At 51.1% G+C, this 19,226-nt stretch overlaps 1 protein-coding gene across 5 annotated transcripts in view; it reads left to right on the top strand.

The window, feature by feature from the left end:
• Positions 1 to 19,226, top strand: part of nup98 (nucleoporin 98 and 96 precursor) — a 95,808-nt gene that overhangs the window by 35,364 nt on the left and 41,218 nt on the right. For all 5 annotated transcript variants that reach the window (XM_033022174.1, XM_033022172.1, XM_033022171.1 and 2 more), the window contains 6 exons: positions 3,356 to 3,519; positions 7,746 to 7,880; positions 10,393 to 10,528; positions 11,615 to 11,707; positions 12,606 to 12,746; positions 16,495 to 16,628. In XM_033022174.1, coding sequence (XP_032878065.1) covers positions 3,356 to 3,519; positions 7,746 to 7,880; positions 10,393 to 10,528; positions 11,615 to 11,707; positions 12,606 to 12,746; positions 16,495 to 16,628 — 803 coding nt within the window. The remainder of the gene's footprint in view (positions 1 to 3,355; positions 3,520 to 7,745; positions 7,881 to 10,392; positions 10,529 to 11,614; positions 11,708 to 12,605; positions 12,747 to 16,494; positions 16,629 to 19,226) is intronic.

The raw sequence follows: 19,226 nt of genomic DNA, 5'->3' as shown, positions 1-19,226 counted from the left end.
GTAGAGGGGAGATGGCTGGTGGGAAGGGGGCACCTGACGTGGACAGGTGCATCCAGGTGTGGAGGGCTTTGTCGGGAGAGGAGGTGTGGATGGAGAAGACGACAAGATGGGGATTTTAGACGTTAGAGAAACAGACCCTTTGGCCCGCGACGACCAGCGATCACCCGCACACTAACACTGTCCTACACACTAGGGACATTTTACAGGAGGCAATTAAGCTACAAACCTGTATGTCTTTAGAATGTGGAGGGAACCAGAGCACCCGGAGAAAACCCACGCGGTCACCGGGAGAACGTGCAAACTCCCTACAGACAGAACCTGCATTCAGGATGGAGCCCGTGTCTCTGGCTCTGTGGGGCAGCAGCTCTACTCACTTGCGCCACTGTGCCGCACGGGTCGAACTCCATCCAGTGAGGGTCCAAAAGGGTCCCAACCCGAAACGTCACCTGTCCACTTCCTTCCACAGGTGCTGCCTGACCCGCCGAGCTCCTCCAGCACTTTGTTTTTGCTTCTGAATTCTCTTGGCTAGCTTACTCTCGGCACTGACACAAATTTGCTGGAGCAACTCAGCGGGGCATGGCAGCGTCTCTGGAGAGAAAGACCAGGCGACGTCTTGGGGTCGAGATCCTTCTTGAGACTCTCGGTCACGTTCTCGGCACCGACATGGATGGGGCAGGAACCACGTCGATGAATAACAAAGAGATCAAGCAGTGGAAACAGTGAGAGTGAAGAGGCGTCCCAGCAACGCCGTGAACTGCGCAGCGGATACTGTGGGCAGTTACCCAGTGGTTGAGTGAGAACAATAGATCAGCCATGATTCAATGGCAGACTCGACTAGATGGGCCAAATGGCCTACATCTCCTATGACTTAATTCCCGGGATGGCGGGACTGATGTATGATGAAAGAATGGATCGACTGGGCTTGTATTCACTGGAATTTACGATGTGAGGTGATCTTATAGAAACATATATGCTTAAGAAAGAACTGCAGATGCTGGAAAACTCGAAGGTAGACTAAAATGCTGGAGAAACTCAGCGGGTGAGGCAGCATCTACGGAGCGAAGGAATAGGCGACGTCTTGGGTCGAGACCGTTCTTCAGACTGATGTGGGGTTGGGGGAGGGGGCGGGAAGAAAGGAAGAGGCGGAGACAGTGGGCTGTGGGAGAGCTGGGGAGGGGAGGGGAAGGAGGGAGAAAGCAGGGACTATCTGAAATTGGAGAAATCAAATGTTCATACTGCTGGGGCGTAAACTACCCAAGTGAAATATGAGGTGCTGCTCCTCCAATTTAAGGTGGGACTCACTCTGGCCATGGAGGAGGCCCAGGACAGAGAGGTTGGATTCGGAATGGGAGGGGGAGTTGAAGTGCTGAGCCACCGGGAGATCAGGTTGGTTATTGCGAACGGTGCGGAGGTGTTGGGCGAAGCGATCACCAAGCCTACACTTGGTCTCACCGATGTAGAGCAGCTGACACCTAGAGCAGCGGATGCAATAGATGAGGTTGGAGGAGGTGCAGGTGAACCTCTGCCTCACCTGGAAAGACTGCTTGGGTCCTTGGATGGAGTCAAGGGGGGAGGTAGAGCGACAACTGCAACTGTAGATGAGGCTCTCACTGCCTGTTCTTGCGTCTGAATAACTAGCCTGAGATTGGGTCTGTCATTCCAGTCCAAAGAAGCGTCTCGGCTTGAAACGTCACCAATTTTATTTCTCAAGAGATGGTGTCTGACCAGCTGAGTTACTGCAGATGTTTGTGTCATTCCAGACTCTCTGGTCTAGTTGTCACAGTCCCCTCTACACGTTGGCTCCAGGGTTGTCCACGTTGTACACCAAGTGGCCCACCTCCAGCTGGGTGAGACTCACGCAGGGGTTGAGAGTGTGGGACTGACCACTGGGCTTTGGACACACACTGACCGGGTGTGGAGCTGACCACTGGACTTTCTGGCCACATGCTGACCGGGTGTGGGGTTGAGTGTGTGGGGCTGACCATTGAAACATATAAGATTATTAAGGGTTTGGACAACGCTAGAGGTAGGAAACATGCTCCCGATGTTGGGGGAGTCCAGAACCAGGGGCCACAGTTTTAAGAACAAGGGGTAAGCCATTTAGAACGGAGACGAGGAAACACTTTTTCACACAGAGAGTTGTGAGTCTGTGGAATTCTCTGCCTCAGAGGGCGGTGGAGGCAGGTTCTCTGGATACTTTCAAGAGAGAGTTAGATAGGGCTCTTAAAGATAGCGGAGTCAGGGGATATGGGGAGAAGGCAGGAACGGGGTACTGATTGGGGATGATCACATTGAATGGCGGTGCTGGCTCGAAGGGCCAAATGGCCTACTCCTGCACCTGTTGTCTATTGAGCACTGGGCTCTGTCCACACACTGCAGACGCGGGCAAATGGGGTTAGCTTAGGCAAGGCATCTAGGTTGGCATGGATCAGTTGGGCAGAAGGGCCATTTTCTGTGCTGTATGACTGTAAACAGCAATTGCTGTCTCATTTTAAATGGGGGGGTTGATAAGTTGTTGATCAGTGTTTGCAAGGGATAGGGTGGGTGCATGGGGGGGAGGTCTCGGCCTACTTGGATGGGGTCTGGGCCTACGGGTGGGGTCTGGGCCTACTTGGGTGGGGTCTGGGCCTACTTGGGTGGTGTCTGGGCCTACTTGGGTGGTGTCTGGGCCTACTTGCGTGGGGTCTGGGCCTAATTGCGTGGGGTCTGGGCCTACTTGGGTGAGGCCTGGGCTTACTTGGGTGGGGCCTGGGCTTACTTGGGTGGGGTCTGGGCCTAATTGGGTGGGGTCTGGGCCTAATTGGGTGGGGTCTGGGCCTACTTGGGTGGGGTCTGGGCCGACTTGGGTGGGGCCTGGGCTTACTTGGGTGGGGTCTGGGCCTAATTGCGTGGGGTCTGGGCCTACTTGGGTGGGGTCTGGGCCTACTTGGGTGGGGCCTGGGCCTACGGGTGGGGCCTGGGCCTACTTGGATGGGGTCCCGGTATACTTGGGTGGGGTCCAGGCCTACTTGGGTGGGGCCTGGGCCTACTTGGATGGGGTCTGGGCCTACTTGGGTGGGGTCTGGGCCTACTTGGATGGGGTCTGGGCCTACTTGGATGGGGTCTGGGCCTACTTGGATGGGGCCTGGGCCTAATTGGATGGGGTCTGGGCCTACTTGGGTGGGGTCTGGGCCTACTTGGATGGGGTCTGGGCCTACTTGGATGGGGTCTGGGCCTACTTGGATGGGGTCTCGGCCTACTTGGATGGTGGGACGAGCTTGGGATGGAAGGCCTTTGGCTTCAGTGCCACAATGGTCCCTTTGTCATCGGGCAGCAGCTGTGGCTTTTCGCTGACATCGCACTCTCTGTCTCTCAGGTACGGGCGCCTTCGGCACGTCCACTGGCGGTCTCTTTGGCCAGGCACAGCCCACCGGCAGCCTCTTCGGGACCAAGCCCTTCGGACTGGCCACCACCACACCGAGCACCGGCTTCGGCTTCGGCACTGCCAACACTCTGGGGCAACCCAACACCAGCAGCATGGTGAGTTCATCAGTCATAGGAGCAGAATCAGGCTGATCTATCTCTCCCTCTCAACCTCATTCTCCTGCCTTCTCCCCATAACCCCTGACACCCGTACTAATCAAGAATCTACCTATCTCTGCCTTTATAATATCCATTGAAGGCCTCCACCGCCTTCTGTGGCAATGAATTCCACAGATTCACCTCCCTCTGACTAAAGAAATTCCTCCTCATTTCCTTTCTAAAGGAACGTCCTTTAATTCTGAGTCTATGCCCTCTGGTCCTAGACTCTCCCACTAGTGGAAACATCCTCTCCACATCCACTCTATCCAGGCCTTTCACTATTCTGTAAGTTTCAATGAGGTCATAGAAACATAGAAACATAGAAATTAGGTGCAGGAGTAGGCCATTCGGCCCTTCGAGCCTGCACCGCCATTCAATATGATCATGGCTGATCATCCAACTCAGTATCCCGTACCTGCCTTCTCTCCATACCCTCTGATCCCCTTAGCCACAAGGGCCACATCTAACTCCCTCTTAAATATAGCCAATGAACTGGCCTCGACTACCCTCTGTGGCAGGGAGTTCCAGAGATTCACCACTCTCTGTGTGAAAAAAGTTCTTCTCATCTCGGTTTTAAAGGATTTCCCCCTTATCCTTAAGCTGTGACCCCTTGTCCTGGACTTGCCCAACATCGGGAGCAATCTTCCTGCATCTAGCCTGTCCAACCCCTTAAGAATTTTGTAAGTTTCTATAAGATCCCCTCTCAATCTCCTAAATTCTAGAGAGTATAAACCAAGTCTATCCAGTCTTTCTTCATAAGACAGTCCTGACATCCCAGGAATCAGTCTGGTGAACCTTCTCTGCACTCCCTCTATGGCAATAATGTCCTTCCTCAGATTTGGAGACCAAAACTGTACGCAATACTCCAGGTGTGGTCTCACCAAGACCCTGTACAACTGCAGTAGAACCTCCCTGCTCCTATACTCAAATCCTTTGCTATGAAAGCTAACATACCATTCGCTTTCTTCACTGCCTGCTGCACCTGCATGCCCACTTTCAATGACTGGTGTACCATGACACCCAGGTCTCGCTGCATCTCCCCTTTTCCTAGTCGGCCACCATTTAGATAATAGTCTGCTTTCCTGTTTTTGCCACCAAAATGGATAACCTCACATTTATCCACATTATACTGCATCTGCCAAACATTTGCCCACTCACCCAGCCTATCCAAGTCACCTTGCAGTCTCCTAGCATCCTCCTCACAGCTAACACTGCCCCCCAGCTTAGTGTCATCTGCAAACTTGGAGATATTGCCTTCAATTCCCTCATCCAGATCATTAATATATATTGTAAATAGCTGGGGTCCCAGCACTGAGCCTTGCGGTACCCCACTAGTCACTGCCTGCCATTGTGAAAAGGACCCGTTTACTCCTACTCTTTGCTTCCTGTTTGCCAGCCAGTTCTCTATCCACATCAATACTGAACCCCCAATGCCGTGTGCTTCAAGTTTGTATACTAATCTCTTATGTGGGACCTTGTCGAAAGCCTTCTGGAAGTCCAGATACACCACATCCACTGGTTCTCCCCTATCCACGCTACTAGTTACATCTTCGAAAAATTCTATAAGATTCGTCAGACATGATTTACCTTTTGTAAATCCATGCTGACTTTGTCCAATGATTTCACCACTTTCCAAATGTGCTGCTATCCCATCTTTAATAACTGACTCTAGCAGTTTCCCCACTACCGATGTTAGACTAACTGGTCTGTAATTCCCCGTTTTCTCTCTCCCTCCCTTCTTAAAAAGTGGGGTTACGTTTGCTACCCGCCAATCCTCAGGAACTACTCCAGAACCTAAAGAGTTTTGAAAGATTATTACTAATGCATCCACTATTTCTGGAGCTACTTCCTTAAGTACTCTGGGATGCAGCCTATCTGGCCCTGGGGATTTATCGGCCTTTAATCCATTCAATTTACGCAACACCACTTCCCGGCTAACCTGGATTTCACTCAATTCCTCCAACTCCTTTGACCCGCGGTCCCCTGCTATTTCCGGCAGATTATTTATGTCTTCCTTAGTGAAGACGGAACCAAAGTAGTTATTCAATTGGTCCGCCATATCCTTGTTCCCCATGATCAACTCACCTGTTTCTGACTGCAAGGGACCTACATTTGTTTTAACTAATCTCTTTCTTTTCACATATCTATAAAAACTTTTGCAGTCAGTTTTTATGTTCCCTGCCAGTTTTCTTTCATAATCTATTTTTCCTTTCCCAATTAAGCCTTTTGTCCTCCTCTGCTGGTCTCTGAATTTCTCCCAGTCCTCCGGTATGCTGCTTTTTCTGGCTAATTTGTACGCATCATCCTTCGCTTTGATACTATCCCTGATTTCCCTTGTTATCCACGGATGCACTACCTTCCCTGATTTATTCTTTTGCCAAACTGGGATGAACAATTTTTGTAGTTCATCCATGCAGTCTTTAAATGTCTTCCATTGCATATCCACCGTCAACCCTTTTAGAATTAATTGCCAGTCAATCTTGGCCAATTCACGTCTCATACCCTCAAAGTTACCTTTCTTTAAGTTCAGAACCATTGTTTCTGAATTAACAATGTCACTCTCCATCCTAATGAAGAACTCAACCATATTATGGTCACTCTTGCCCAAGGGGGCACGTACAACAAGACTGCTAACTAACCCTTCCTCATTACTCAATACCCAGGTCCCCCTCATTCTTCTAAACTCCAGCGAGTACAGGCCCAGTGCCGACAAACGCTCATCATATGCTAACCCACTCATTCCTGGGATCATTCTCGTAAAGCTCCTCTGGACCCTCTCCATCGGGATTCAGATAACACATCTTGCTGTTTACTGGGTGTGGCTGGATATACCTTTGTAAAAACAAGCAAATCTGAATGTTTAAGAAAGAACTGCAGATGCTGGGAAAATCGAAGGTAAACCAAAATGCTGGAGAAACTCAGCGGGTGAAGCAGCATCTATGGAGCGAAGAAATAGGTTCCTTCGCTCCATTGATGCTGCCTCACCCGCTGAGTTTCTCCAGCATTTTTGTCTACCTGCAAGCAAATCTGAATGAACTGTTGCAGTCTTCACCTTCAGATGGATGCAAGAGATCCACGCCCAGAGATCAATAGACAATAGACAATAGGTGCAGGAATTCATTTGGCCCTTCGAGCCAGCACCGCCATTCAATGTGATCATGGCTGATCATCCCCAATCAGTACCCCGTTCCTGCCTTCACCCCATATCCCCTGACTCCACTATTTTTAAGAGCCCTATCTAGCTCTCTCATGAAAGCATCCAGAGAACCTGCCTCCACCGTCCTCTGAGGCAGAGAATCCCACAGACTCACCACTCAGCATCGGTGGACAAAATAGGCAGTAGACGTTTCGGGTCAGGACCCATTAGATTGATTGTGGTAGCGGAGAACGGGCCGTAAAACCAAGAATTGCAGCTAGACACAAAATAGTGGAGTAACTCAGCGGGAGTCATTCAGGCAAAGATCATTTCCCACCCGAAACATCACCTATTCCTTTTCTCTAATGATGCTGCCTGTCCCGCTGAGTTACTCCAGCACCACCATTCAATGTGATCATGGCTGATCATCCCCAATCAGTACCCCGTTCCTGCCTTCTCCCCATATCCCCTGACTCCACTATCTTTAAGAGCCCTATCTAGCTCTCTCTTGAAAGTATCCAGAGAACCGGCCTCCACCGCCCTCTGAGGCAGAGAATTCCACAGACTCACAACTCTCTGTGAGAAAAAGTGTTTCCTCGTCTCCGTTCTAAATGGCTTACCCCTTATTCTTAAACTGTGGCCCCAGGTTCTGGACTCCCCCAACATCGGGAACATGTTTCCTGCCTCTAGCGCGTCCAAACCCGTAACAATCTTATATGTTTCAATAAGATCCCCTCTCATCCTAAACTCCCGAGTGTACAAGCCCAGTCGCTCCATTCTCTCAGCATATGACAGTCCCGCCATCCCGGGAATTAACCTGGTGAACTTACTCTGCACTCCCTCAACAGCAAGAATGTCCTTCATCAAATAAGGGGATTTTTTTCCATTCCACTCGTCATTTTAATTTCATGCTTCATGTGTTTTGTGTTTTATGACAGTTGGCAGAACACTGTCTTTCCTGGGATAATTAAAGTTGTATGGTGTTGTACGGTGTGGATGCGAGGGTGTTTGTATTTATCTTAATGCCTGTCCCGTCTGTGCCCCACAGAGTTTATTTGGAACGGGACAAGTGTCTCAATCCGGAGGGATTTTTGGAACCAACACCAACACCACGGGCACGGCATTCGGTGCCACTGGCGGCCTGTTTGGCAACACCAACGCTGCCTTCACCAACGTCAACAACGTAAGTACCGCCGGCTCGTCAGCCACCGCCGTGGGCTCACACAAACATAGGTGCTCTGGAGTAGGCCATTCGAGCCAGCACCACCATTCAATGACCGATCATCCAAAACATGTCCCCGATGTTGGGGGAGTCCAGAACCAGGGGCCACAGTTTAGGAATAAGTGGTAAGCTATTTAGAACGGAGACGAGGAAACGCTTTTTCATACAGAGCGTTGGGAGTCTGTGGAATTCTCTGCCTCAGAGGGCGGTGGAGTCCGGTTCTCTGGATACATTCAAGAGAGAGTTAGATAGCGGAGTCAGGGGATATGGGGAGAAGGCAGGAACGGGGTACTGATTGGGGATGATTAGGCATGATCACATTGAATGGCAGTGCTGGCTCGAAGGACCGAATGGCCTACTCCTGTGCCTATTGTCTATTGTATAGTAAAAGCTTTGTCGGTTAAGTGTCTTCTGTAAATTGTCCCAAGTTTTTGGACAGTACCTGTGTCCAGGTGATGACTGGTTGGCACAGACTCGGTGGGCTGAAGGGCATATTCTCATGCTGTATCTACACTAAACTAAAGAATCACATCTGCCATCAACGTCACTCCTGGCAGCGAGTTCCAGGTACCCAAACCTCTGTATGCGACACATCTGCTTTAAACTTTGTCCCTCTCACCTGAAAGCTATGCCCAGTATTCACGTATCAGGGTGCATCACAGCACGGTTTGGGAACAGCTCCATCCAGGACCGTAAGAAGTTGCAGCGAATTGTGGACGCAGCCCAGACCGTCGGGCAAACCAACCTCCCATCCATTGACTCCATCTACACCTCACACTGCCTCGGCAAGGCCAGCAGCATCATCAAGGACCAGTCTCATCCCTGGTCACTCCATCTTCTCCCCTCTCCCATCAGGCAAAAAGTACAGAAGTGTGAAAACGCACACTTCCAGATTCAGGGACAGTTTCTTCCCGGCTGTTATCAGGCGACTGAACCGTCCCACCACAACCAGAGAGCAGTGCTGAACTACTATCTACCTCTTTGGTGACCCCCAGACTATCCTTGATGGGACTGTACTGGCTTTACCTTGTAGTAAACGTTATTCCCTTATCATGTATCTAGGCACTGTAAATGGCACGATTGTAATCATGTGTTGTCTTTCCGCTGACTGGTTAGCACGCAACAAAAGCTTTTCACTGTACCTCGGTACACTTGGCAATGAACTAAACTGAGCTGAGTATTTCCACCCTGGGGAACGGCATCTTGCCGGGGTCCACGCCCCACCCTCAGCGACAGTCTGGTGCAGACTTTGTTCAGAGTCATCGAGTCATCGAGTGATACAGTGTGGAAACAGGCCCTTTGGCCCAACTTGCCCACACAGGCCAACATGTCCCACCTACACTAGTCCCACTTGCCCGCGCTTGGTCCACATCCCTCCAAACCTGTCCTATCCATGTACCTGTTTAACTGTTTCTTAAACGTTGGGATAGTCCCAGCCTCAACTACCTCCTCTGGCAGCTTGTTCCATACACCCACCGTGCGAAAAAGTTACCCCTCGGATTCCTATTAAATCATTTCCCCTTCACCTTGAACCTCCGTCCTCTGGTCCTCAATTCACCTACTCTGGGCAAGAGACCCTGCCCAATCTATTCCTCTCATGATTTTATACACCTCAATAAGATCCCCCCTCATACTCTTGCACTCCATGGAATAGAGATCCAGCCTGCTCAACCTCTCCCTGTAGCTCACACCCTCGAGTCCTGGCAACGTCCTTGTAAGTTTAAGTTGCACTACTCGCTTATGGTCTCGGGGCAAGTGAGTTGCAGGGGGTGGAATAAGACAAACAGAAGAGTTTTTGCACAGTTTTCTCACCGGCTGAGGGGTAAAAAAGGAATGTGCACAGGTTTGACCTGAATCCTGAGCCTCCGTGTTCTCCTAGTTTTTAGTTTCAGAGATACAGCGCGGAAACAGGCCCTTCGACCAACCGAATCCGCACCGACCAGCGATCCCCGCACACTAACACCATCCTGCGCACACTAGGGACAATTTACACTTACACCAAGCCAATTAACCTACAAACTGGTACGTCTTTGGAGTGTGGGAGGAAACCGAAGATCTCGGAGAAAACCCACGCAGGTCACTGGGAGAACGTACAAACTCCGTACAGACAGCACCCGTAGTCGGGATCGAACCTGGGTCTCTGGCGCTGCAAGGCAGCAACTCTACCGCTGAGAAAGGAGACGAGCAGGAATTTCTTTGGCCATAGGGTGGTGGATCTGAGGAATTCGTTGCCACAGACGGCTGTGGAGGCCAAGTCATTGGGTATTTTTAAAAGCTCAGATTGACATGTTCTTGATTAGTACGCGTGTCAGGGGTTATGGGAAGAAGGCAGGAGAATGGAGTTGAGAGGGAAAAATGGATCAGCAATCAATTGAGTGGTGCTGTAGACTCAATGGTTGGCAGGCCTAATTCTGCTCCCATCACTTATGATCTCTCTCTCTCTCTCCCCCTCTCCCCCTCTCTCTCTCCACAGACCCTGTTTGCCGCCAAGCCGGCCGGATTTGGCACGGCGACCACCACCGCTTCCACCTTCGGCGCTGCCGGTGCTGGGCTGTTCGGGGCCAAGCCAAACCTGACCATCGGAGCCGGCGCTAACACCTCAAACTTTGGTACGTATGCGGCAGTCTCTGCGACTTCCTGCATCTCCCCCCACCCCGTCCCCAGCCAGCTCTGTCCCCTCTCTACAAGAAACACCCAGGAACCCTCACACTTCCTCATCAAATGTTCCCGATGTTGGGGGAGTCCAGAACCAGGGGCCACACCGTTTAAGAATAAGGGGTAAGCCATTTAGAACGGAGATGAGGAAACACTTTTTCTCACAGAGTGTTGCGAGTCTGGAATTCTCTGCCTCAGAGGGCGGTGGAGGCCGGTTCTCTGGATGCTTTCAAGAGAGAGCTAGATAGGGCTCTTAAAAATAGCGGAGTCAGGGGATATGGGAAGAAGGCAGGAACGGGGTACTGATTGTGGAAGATCAGCCATGATCACATTGAATGGCAGTGCTGGCTCGAAGGGCCGAATGGCCTCCTCCTGCACCTATTGTCTATTGTCTTCCACATCAAACTACCAGCTCGTGCAGAAGCCAGCACCCCTGGAAATCTCAGCCGGTCGGGCAGCATCTGTGGAGGGAAATGCACAGTTGACATTTGGTGATCGGAACCCTTCTTCAAACTGATCGAAGCCCAATCCATCTGAAGAAGGATCCAAACCCGTAATGCCTTTTGTTTATTTCCCACCACAGACGCTGCCTCACCTGCTGAGTTCCTCAAGCACTTTGTTTATCACTGGAGATGCCAGCATCTGCTGCGTCTTGCTTTTGTGGGGTCTTGCTGCTAAATCTCCGAAGACCCTCCCTGGTCCAGGTTGACAGTGGTGCAAGGCCCTAGTCCCTAGAGCAACCAAACCACCCAGTGGAGGGTCCTTGTTGCTGTGTTTAGTGTCGTGCAGAGTTCAGGAGCCTGGTGGTTGCTGGGAAGAAGCTATAGACTGTGGAGGCCAAGTCAATGCAGAGACAGATAGATTCTTGAACAGTACGGGTGTCAGGGGTTATGGGGAGAAGGCAGGAGAATGGGGCTAAGAGGGAGAGATAGATCAGCCAGGATTGAATGACGGAGTAGACTTGATGGGCCGAATGGCCTAATTCTGCTCCTATCACTGACGACCTCATGAAACGCTCATCTGTGCGTCTCCTTTCCCAGGATTTGGAACCAACGTGGTGACGGGCGGACTGTTTGGGAACAAGCCCGCAGCTGGAGCGCTGGGGACCACCCTCGGGGCTGGCTTTGGTACAGGTGAGAGGGTCGCTGATGGGTGTGGATGCTGCCAATGTTTCATGGCCAGGGGAAGATGTGGGTGTCCTCCCTGCCACCCCCCCCCCCCCCCCCCCTGGTGAAGGTGGGCCGGACCGTCCCCCTGTGTCTGCCCAGTGGAGGTGGACTGGACCATTGCTCAGTGTCTGCCCAGTGGAGGTGGACTGGACCTTCTGTGAGGACATGGGTCTGTGTACTCACTGGAGTTTAGAATCAAGAAAACAAACTCAATACTAGCATTTATTTCAAGAGGGCTTGGATACACAAACAGGGATGTAATGCTGAGGCTCCATAATGCGCTGGTCAGGCCGCATTTGGAATATTGTGAGCAATTATGGGCCCCATATCTGAGGAAGGTGCTGGCTCTGGAGAGGGTCCAGAGGAGATTTACAAGCCCAGGACATTTTGGCCATGGAGGGAGGTGGGGAAACATAGAAACATAGAAAATAGGTGCAGGAGGAGGCCATTCGGCCCTTCGAGCCAGCACCGCCATTCATTGTGATCATGGCTGATCGTCTCCTATCAATAACCCATGCCTGCTTTCTCCCCATATCCCTTGACTCCACTAGCCCCTAGAGCTCTATCGAACTCTCTCTTAAATCCATCTAGTGACATGGCCTCCACTGCCCTCTGTGGCAGGGAATTCCATAAATTCACAACTCTCTGGGTGAAAACGTTTTTTTCTCACCTCAGTCATAAATGACCTCCCCTTTATTCGAAAGGGAAGATGGTTGTCGTGGTCACAGGTGGGAGTGGAGGCGAGGGGGTGGACTGAGTGGGCACCCTGAGGGAGGGGGGGGGGGAAGGGTAGGACAGAGGGAGGGGAGTTGTGCGTGTGGTGTTTTTCTCTCTAACCGTGGTGCCGTGCCTTGCTTCCTAGCTCTGGGAGCGGGGCAGACCTCCCTGTTCGGCAACACGCAGCCCAAGATGGGCATCACGTTGGGAGCCGGTGGATTTGGGGCGGGAGCGTTCAACACCGGCACGGCCGGGGTGGGGTTTGGGGCACCGCAAGCCGCCATGTGTAAGTGACCATCGCAACCCGTGTCCGTCAACCTCTGCCCCGTTAAACCTCTGCTGCCGGCCTCTGCAGCCCGCCTAGACGCATGTCCCCCTTCGCTTCCCATTGCTGTCAGCAAGTTCTGCTCCAGTTATAGAGATACAGCGCGGAAACAGGCCCATCCGCCCACTAAGTCTGTGACGACCAGCCACCCCCGTGCACCAACACTATCCCACACACAATAGACAATGGGTGCAGGAGTAGGCCATTCGGCCCTTCGAGCCAGCACCACCATTCAATATGATCATGGCTGATCATCCCCAATCAGTACCCCGTTCCTGCCTTCTCCCCATATCCTCTGACTCCGCTATCTTTAAGAGCCCTATCCAGCTCTCTCTTGAAAGCATCCAGAGAACCGGCCTCCACCGCCCTCTGAGGCAGAGAATTCCACACTCACCACTCTCTGTGAGAAAAGTTGTTTCCTCGTCTCCGTTCTAAATGGCTTACCCCTTATTCTTCCTAGACACGCTAGGGACAATTTTCATTGACACCAAACCAGTTGACCGACAAACATGCACGACTTTGGAGTGTGGGAGGAAACACGAGATCTCGGAGAAAAAACCCGCGCAGGTCGCGGGGAGAACGTACAAACTCCATACAGCCAGCGCCCGTAGTCAGGATAGAACTCGGGTCTCTGGCGCTGTGAGGCAGCAACTCTACCCACTGCGCCTCTGTGCCGCCCCAGACGCTCACTACTCAGAAAGTTGCAGGTTCCAGGCAGAGGTTCACCTGCATCTCCTCCAACCTCATCTATTGCATCCGCTGCTCTAGATGTCAGCTGATCTACATCGGTGAGACCAAGCGTAGGCTTGGCGATCGTATTGCCGAACTCCTCCGCTCAGTCCGCATTAACCAACCTGACCTCCCGGTGGCTCAGCACTTCAACTCCCCCTCCCATTCCGAATCCGACCTCTCTGTCCTGGGCCTCCTCCATGGCCAGAGTGAGTCCCACCGGAAATTGGAGGAGCAGCACCTCATATTCCGCTTGGGCAGTCTGAACCCTAGTGGCATAAACATTGAATTCTCCAATTTACGGTAGCCCTTGCTGTCTCCTCCCCTTCTCAGCTCACCCTCAGCCCTCGGGCTCCTACTCTTCCTTTTTGCTTTCTTCTCCCCCCTCCCACCCTCCATCAGTCTGAAGAAGGGTTTCGGCCCGAAACGTTGCCTATTTCCTTCGCTCCATAGATGCTGCTGCACCCGCTGAGTTTTTCCAGCACTTTTGTCTACCTTAGAATCTAAGCAAGACCTCCTGAATGCACTCGGCCAGGCACTGCAGCACGATGGCGCGGCGGGTAGAGCCGCTGCCTCACAGCGCCAGAGACCCGGGTTCCACCCTGACCTGGGGTGCTGTCTGTGATAACTTTGCAGGGTCTCACATGCATTTCCTCCGGGCGCTCCATATTCCCCCCCACTTCCTAAAGACGTGCGAATTTGTAGCTTAATTAGCCTCTATACGTGGGTGGGAGATTGCAACCTTCACCACGGTCCACCCTGTTTCGACGAATGCAATCAACCTGGGGTGCACAAACAGAAGATCAAACAGAACACTGTGTTTAAGAAGGAACTGCAGATGCTGGAAAATCGAAGGTAGACAAAAGTGCTGGAGAAACTCAGCGGGTGCAGCAGCCCCTATGGAGCGAAGGAAATAGGCAACGTTTCGGGCCGAAACCCTTCTTCAGACTGAAACCGCTGAGTTTCTCCAGTACTGTTGTCTACCATCAAACGGAACACGTTGTCTTACAACTTTAGACTGCACGCCATACGCAAGAAGAAGAAGCCTCTATGTTAATTCCTCAGATTCACCACCCCCTGGATAAAGAAATTCCCTCACATCTCCATTCTGAAAATACGTCCTTTTATTCAGAGGCCGTGACTTCTGGTCCTAGACTCTCCCACTGTTGGTAACACCCTCTCCACAACTACTCTATCTAAGTCTTTCATTCTGTGATAGGTTTCAATGATATCCCCCCACCCATTCAACCTTCTAAATCTATCCCTATTTGATGATGGCTCAGCATCAAACGCTTGCTTCTCAGAAGGTTCCCATCCTACTGACAGAACCGAAGCATAGAAACATAGACATAGAAACATAGGTGCAGGAGGAAGCCATTCAGCCCTTCGAGCCAGCACCGCCATTCATTGTGATCATGGCTGATCGTCCCCTATCAATAACCCGTGCCTGCCTTCTCCCCATTTCCCTTGACTCCACTAGCCCCAAGAGCTCTATCTAACTCTCTCTTAAATCCATCCAGTGACTTGGCCTCCACGGCAGGGAATTCCATAAATTCACAACTCTCTGGGTGAAAAAGTATTTTCTCACCTCAGTCTTAAATGGCCTCCCCTTTATTCTAAGACTGTGGCCCCTGGTTCTGGACTCGCCCAACATTGGGAACATTTTTCCTGCATCTAGCTTGTCCAGTCCTTTTATAATTTTATATGTTTCTATAAGATCCCCCCCTCATCCTTCTAAACTCCAGTGAATACAAGCCTAGTCTTTTCAATCTTTCCTCATATGACAGTCCCGCCATCCCAGGGATCAATCTCGTGAACCTACGCTGCATTGCCTCAATCACAAGGATGCCCTTTCTCAAATTAGGAGACCAAAACTGTACACAATACTCCAGATGTGGTCTCACCAGAGCCCTATACAACTGCAGAAGAACCTCTTTACTCCTATACTGAATTCCTCGTGACTGCCGTGCGATGGCGCAGCGGGTAGAGCCGCTGCCTCGCAGCGCCAGAGATGCTGGAGGAACTCAAGGGTCTCGACCCGAAACGTCACCTATGCCTTCGCTCCATAGATGCTGCCTCATCCGTTGAGTTTCTCCAGCATTTTTATCTCCCTTCGATTTTTTTCAGCATCTGCAGTTCCTTCTTAAACATAGGTGTTGTAGTTATAAGTTCATAAGTCATAGGAGCAGAATTAGGCCATTTGGCCCATCAAGTCAACTCTGCCATTCAATCATGGCTGATCTATCTCCCTCCTAACCGCCTAACCCCATTCTCCTGCCATCTCCATATAACCCCTGGCACCCGCACTAATCGAGAATCAATCTATCTTTGCGTTAAAATTACCCATTGATTGTCCTCCACAGCCTTCCCCAGATTCACCACCCTCTGGCTAAATAAATTCCTCCTCATCTCCTTCCTAATGGAACGTCCTCTAATTCTGTGACTGTGCCCTCTGGTCCTAGACTCTCCCACTAGTGGAAACATCCTCTCCACATCCACTCTATCCAGGCCTTTCACTATTGAGGAAGTTCTGGTTTTCTGTTGCTGCATGTCCCTGTCCCCTGATTCGAGCTCTGGTTTCCTGTTGCTGCGGGTCATTGTCCCTTGATTCGAGCTCTAGTTTTCTGTTGCTGCAGGTTTTTGTCCCCTGATTCGAGCTCTGGTTTCCTGTTGCTGCGGGTCATTGTCCCTTGATTCGAGCTCTAGTTTTCTTTTGCTGCGGGTCCCTGTACCCCGATTCGAGCTCTGGTTTCCTGTTGCTGTGGGTTTTTGTCCCCTGATTCGAGCTCTGGTTTCCTGTTGCTGCAGGTTCTTGTCCCCTGATTCGAGCTCTGGTTTCCTGTTGCTGCAGGTTCTTGTCCCCTGATTCGAGCTCTGGTTTCCTGTTGCTGCGGGTTTTTGTCCCCTGATTCGAGCTCTGGTTTTCTGTTGCTGCGGGTATTTGTCCCCTGATTCGTGCTCGGGTTTTCTGTTGCTGCAGGTCTGACGGATCCCACTGCCTCGGCTACACAGCAAGCCGTGCTGCAGCAGCAACTCAACGCTCTGGCCTACACCCCCTTCGGAGACTCCCCGCTGTTCAGGAACCCTATGGTGGACAACAAGAAGAAAGAGGAGGTAAGCCCCCCCCCCCCCGTCCTACCTCTAACGCAGAAACATAGAAAATAGGTGCAGGAGTAGGCCCTTCCTGCCAGCACCGCCATTCAATATGATCATGGCTGATCATTCAGAATCAGTTCCTGCTTTCTCCCCATATCCCTTGATTCCGTTAGCCCCAAGAGCTCTATCTAACTCTCTCTTGAAAACATCCAGTGGATCGGCCTCCACTGCCTTCTGTGGCAGAGAATTCCACAGATTCACATCTCTCTGGGTGAAAAGGTTTCTCCTCATCTCAGTCCTAAATGGCCGCATTGCCCCGTGCATTCTGCATTTCCTTGGTCGCCGTCCCCTTTGATCTGTGTTTTCACACCTTACCCTTCCATATCTCTGTCTCCCCCTCCCCTGACTTTCAGCCCAGGTAGATTTGGGAGGATGAGGGGGAATCACGCTGAAATGGTTTGGAGGCCAAGTCGTTGGGCATTTCGAAGGCAGCGATTGGAACATACTTGATTGGTAAGGGTATGAAGGGTAATGGGTGGAATAGTCGAGTCAAGAGAGTTTTATTGTCATGTGTCCCAGATAGGACAATGAAAATCTTGCTTGCTGCAGCACAACAGAATATGTAAACATTATACAGAACAGGAGATAAAGTTGAGTGTGTTTATATATGATAGACCATATATAAAAACAGATAAAGTGCAATAGGCTGTTATTGTTCAGAGTTTATTTGATGTCGTGTTTAATAGTCTCATGGCTGTGGGGAAGTAGCTGGTCCTGAACCTGGATATTTCAGATTTCAGGCTCCTGTACCTTCTACCTGATGGCAGCGGAGAGATGAGTGTGTGGCCATGATGGTGTGGGTCCTTGATGATGCTGGCAGCCTTTTTGAGGCAGCGACTGCGATAGGTCCCTTCGATGGTGGGGAGGTCAGAACGAGTGACGGACTGGGCAGTGGTCACATAGAAGCTCTATGGAACTCCCAGAAGCTCCATAGATGCTGCATTACCCGCTGAGTTTCTCCAGCATTTTTGTCCACCTTCAATTTCTCCAGCAACTGCAGTTCTTTCTTAACCATACAAGAGAGAGTTAGATTTAGATCTCAGGGCTAAAGGAATCAGGGGATTTAGTTTAAAGGTACAGCGCGGAAACAGGCCCTTCGGCCCACCGGGTCCGCGCCGACCAGCGATCCCCGCACAGTAACACTATCCTACACCCACTAGGGACAATTTTTTACATTTACCAATTAACCTACAAACCTGTACGTCTTTGGAGTGTGGGAGGAAACCGAAGATCTCGGAGGAAATCCACGCAGGTCACGGGGAGAACGTGCAAACTCCGTACAGACAGCACCCATAGTCTGGATCGAACCCGGGTCTCCTGGCACTGCTTTCGCTGTAAGGCAGCAACTCTAACGCAGCGATACCGTGCCGATAAGGGATATGGGGAGAATGCAGGAACGGGGTATGATTTTAGATGATCAGCCATGATCATATTCAATGGACTGGCTTGAAGGGCCGATTGGCCTACTGCTGCACCTATTTTTCTATGTTTCTACTACCCCCCCCCCCGATCCCCGGTTAGCAAGTGTACATGAATAGTCTAGTGAGCCACATGCAGGAGGTGCCCTATTTTAGTGGGTGAATGGGGTCGAGAGGGAAAGAAAGATCAGCCATGATTGCATGGCAGAGTGGACACGATGGGCCGAATGGCCTCGTTCTGATCCTATGATTTCTGAACATGACTAATTGTTGTTCAGTGATGCTTGATGTGTCTGCGGTTGGTGGTGTACCGATTATAATCAGCCATAGTTGTACATGGAAGGCCCTCTGCTCCTCTTGTCGCCAAAATAACCGGCAGCCAGAACCCGAGAACACTCGTCTGTAAAAGAGGGCTCTTAAAGAGTCAGGGAATATGGGGAGAAGGCAGGAACGGGGTACTGATTGGGGATGATCAGCCATGATCACATTGAATGGCGGTGCTTGCTCGAAGGGCCGAATGACCTACTCCTGCACCTATTGTCTGTTGTCAAATCTGGTTGTTGATTTCCCTACCCTTGGGTAAAATACTGCATTCACCCTAAATGTCCCTGATACATTTATACACGTTTATAAGATCACCCCTCAGCCTCCTGCACTCCATGGAATAAAGTCCTTGCCCGCCCAACCTCTCCCTGTAGCTCAAGCCCCCGACCCCTGGCAACACCCTCGTGAATCAGTGCATCATTTGGCAGTTCAGTCCACTTTGCACAAGTCTGCATGGCACCGTGGCAGATTTCCTTTTCGACAATAGACAATAGGTGCAGGAGTAGGCCATTTGGCCCTTCGAGCCAGCACCGCCATTCAATGCGATCATGGCTGATCATCCCCAATCAGTACCCCGTTCCTGCCTTCTCCCCGTATCCCCTGACTCCGCTATTTTTAAGAGCCCTATCTAACACTCTCTTGAAAGTATCCAGAGAACAGGCCTCCACCGCCCTCTGAGGCAGAGAATCCACAGACTCAACAATCTCTGTGAGAAAAAGTGTTTCCTCGTCTCAGTTCTAAATTGCTTACCCCTTATTCTCAAACTGTAGCCTCTGGTTCTGGACTCCCCCAACATCGGGAACATGTTTCCTGC

This window comes from Amblyraja radiata, chromosome 6 (genome assembly GCF_010909765.2).
Source record: "Amblyraja radiata isolate CabotCenter1 chromosome 6, sAmbRad1.1.pri, whole genome shotgun sequence".
NCBI classification, from domain to species: Eukaryota; Metazoa; Chordata; class Chondrichthyes; order Rajiformes; family Rajidae; genus Amblyraja; species Amblyraja radiata.
Note: the sequence above shows the minus strand (reverse complement) of the source record. Positions and strands in the feature narration are given on the sequence as shown.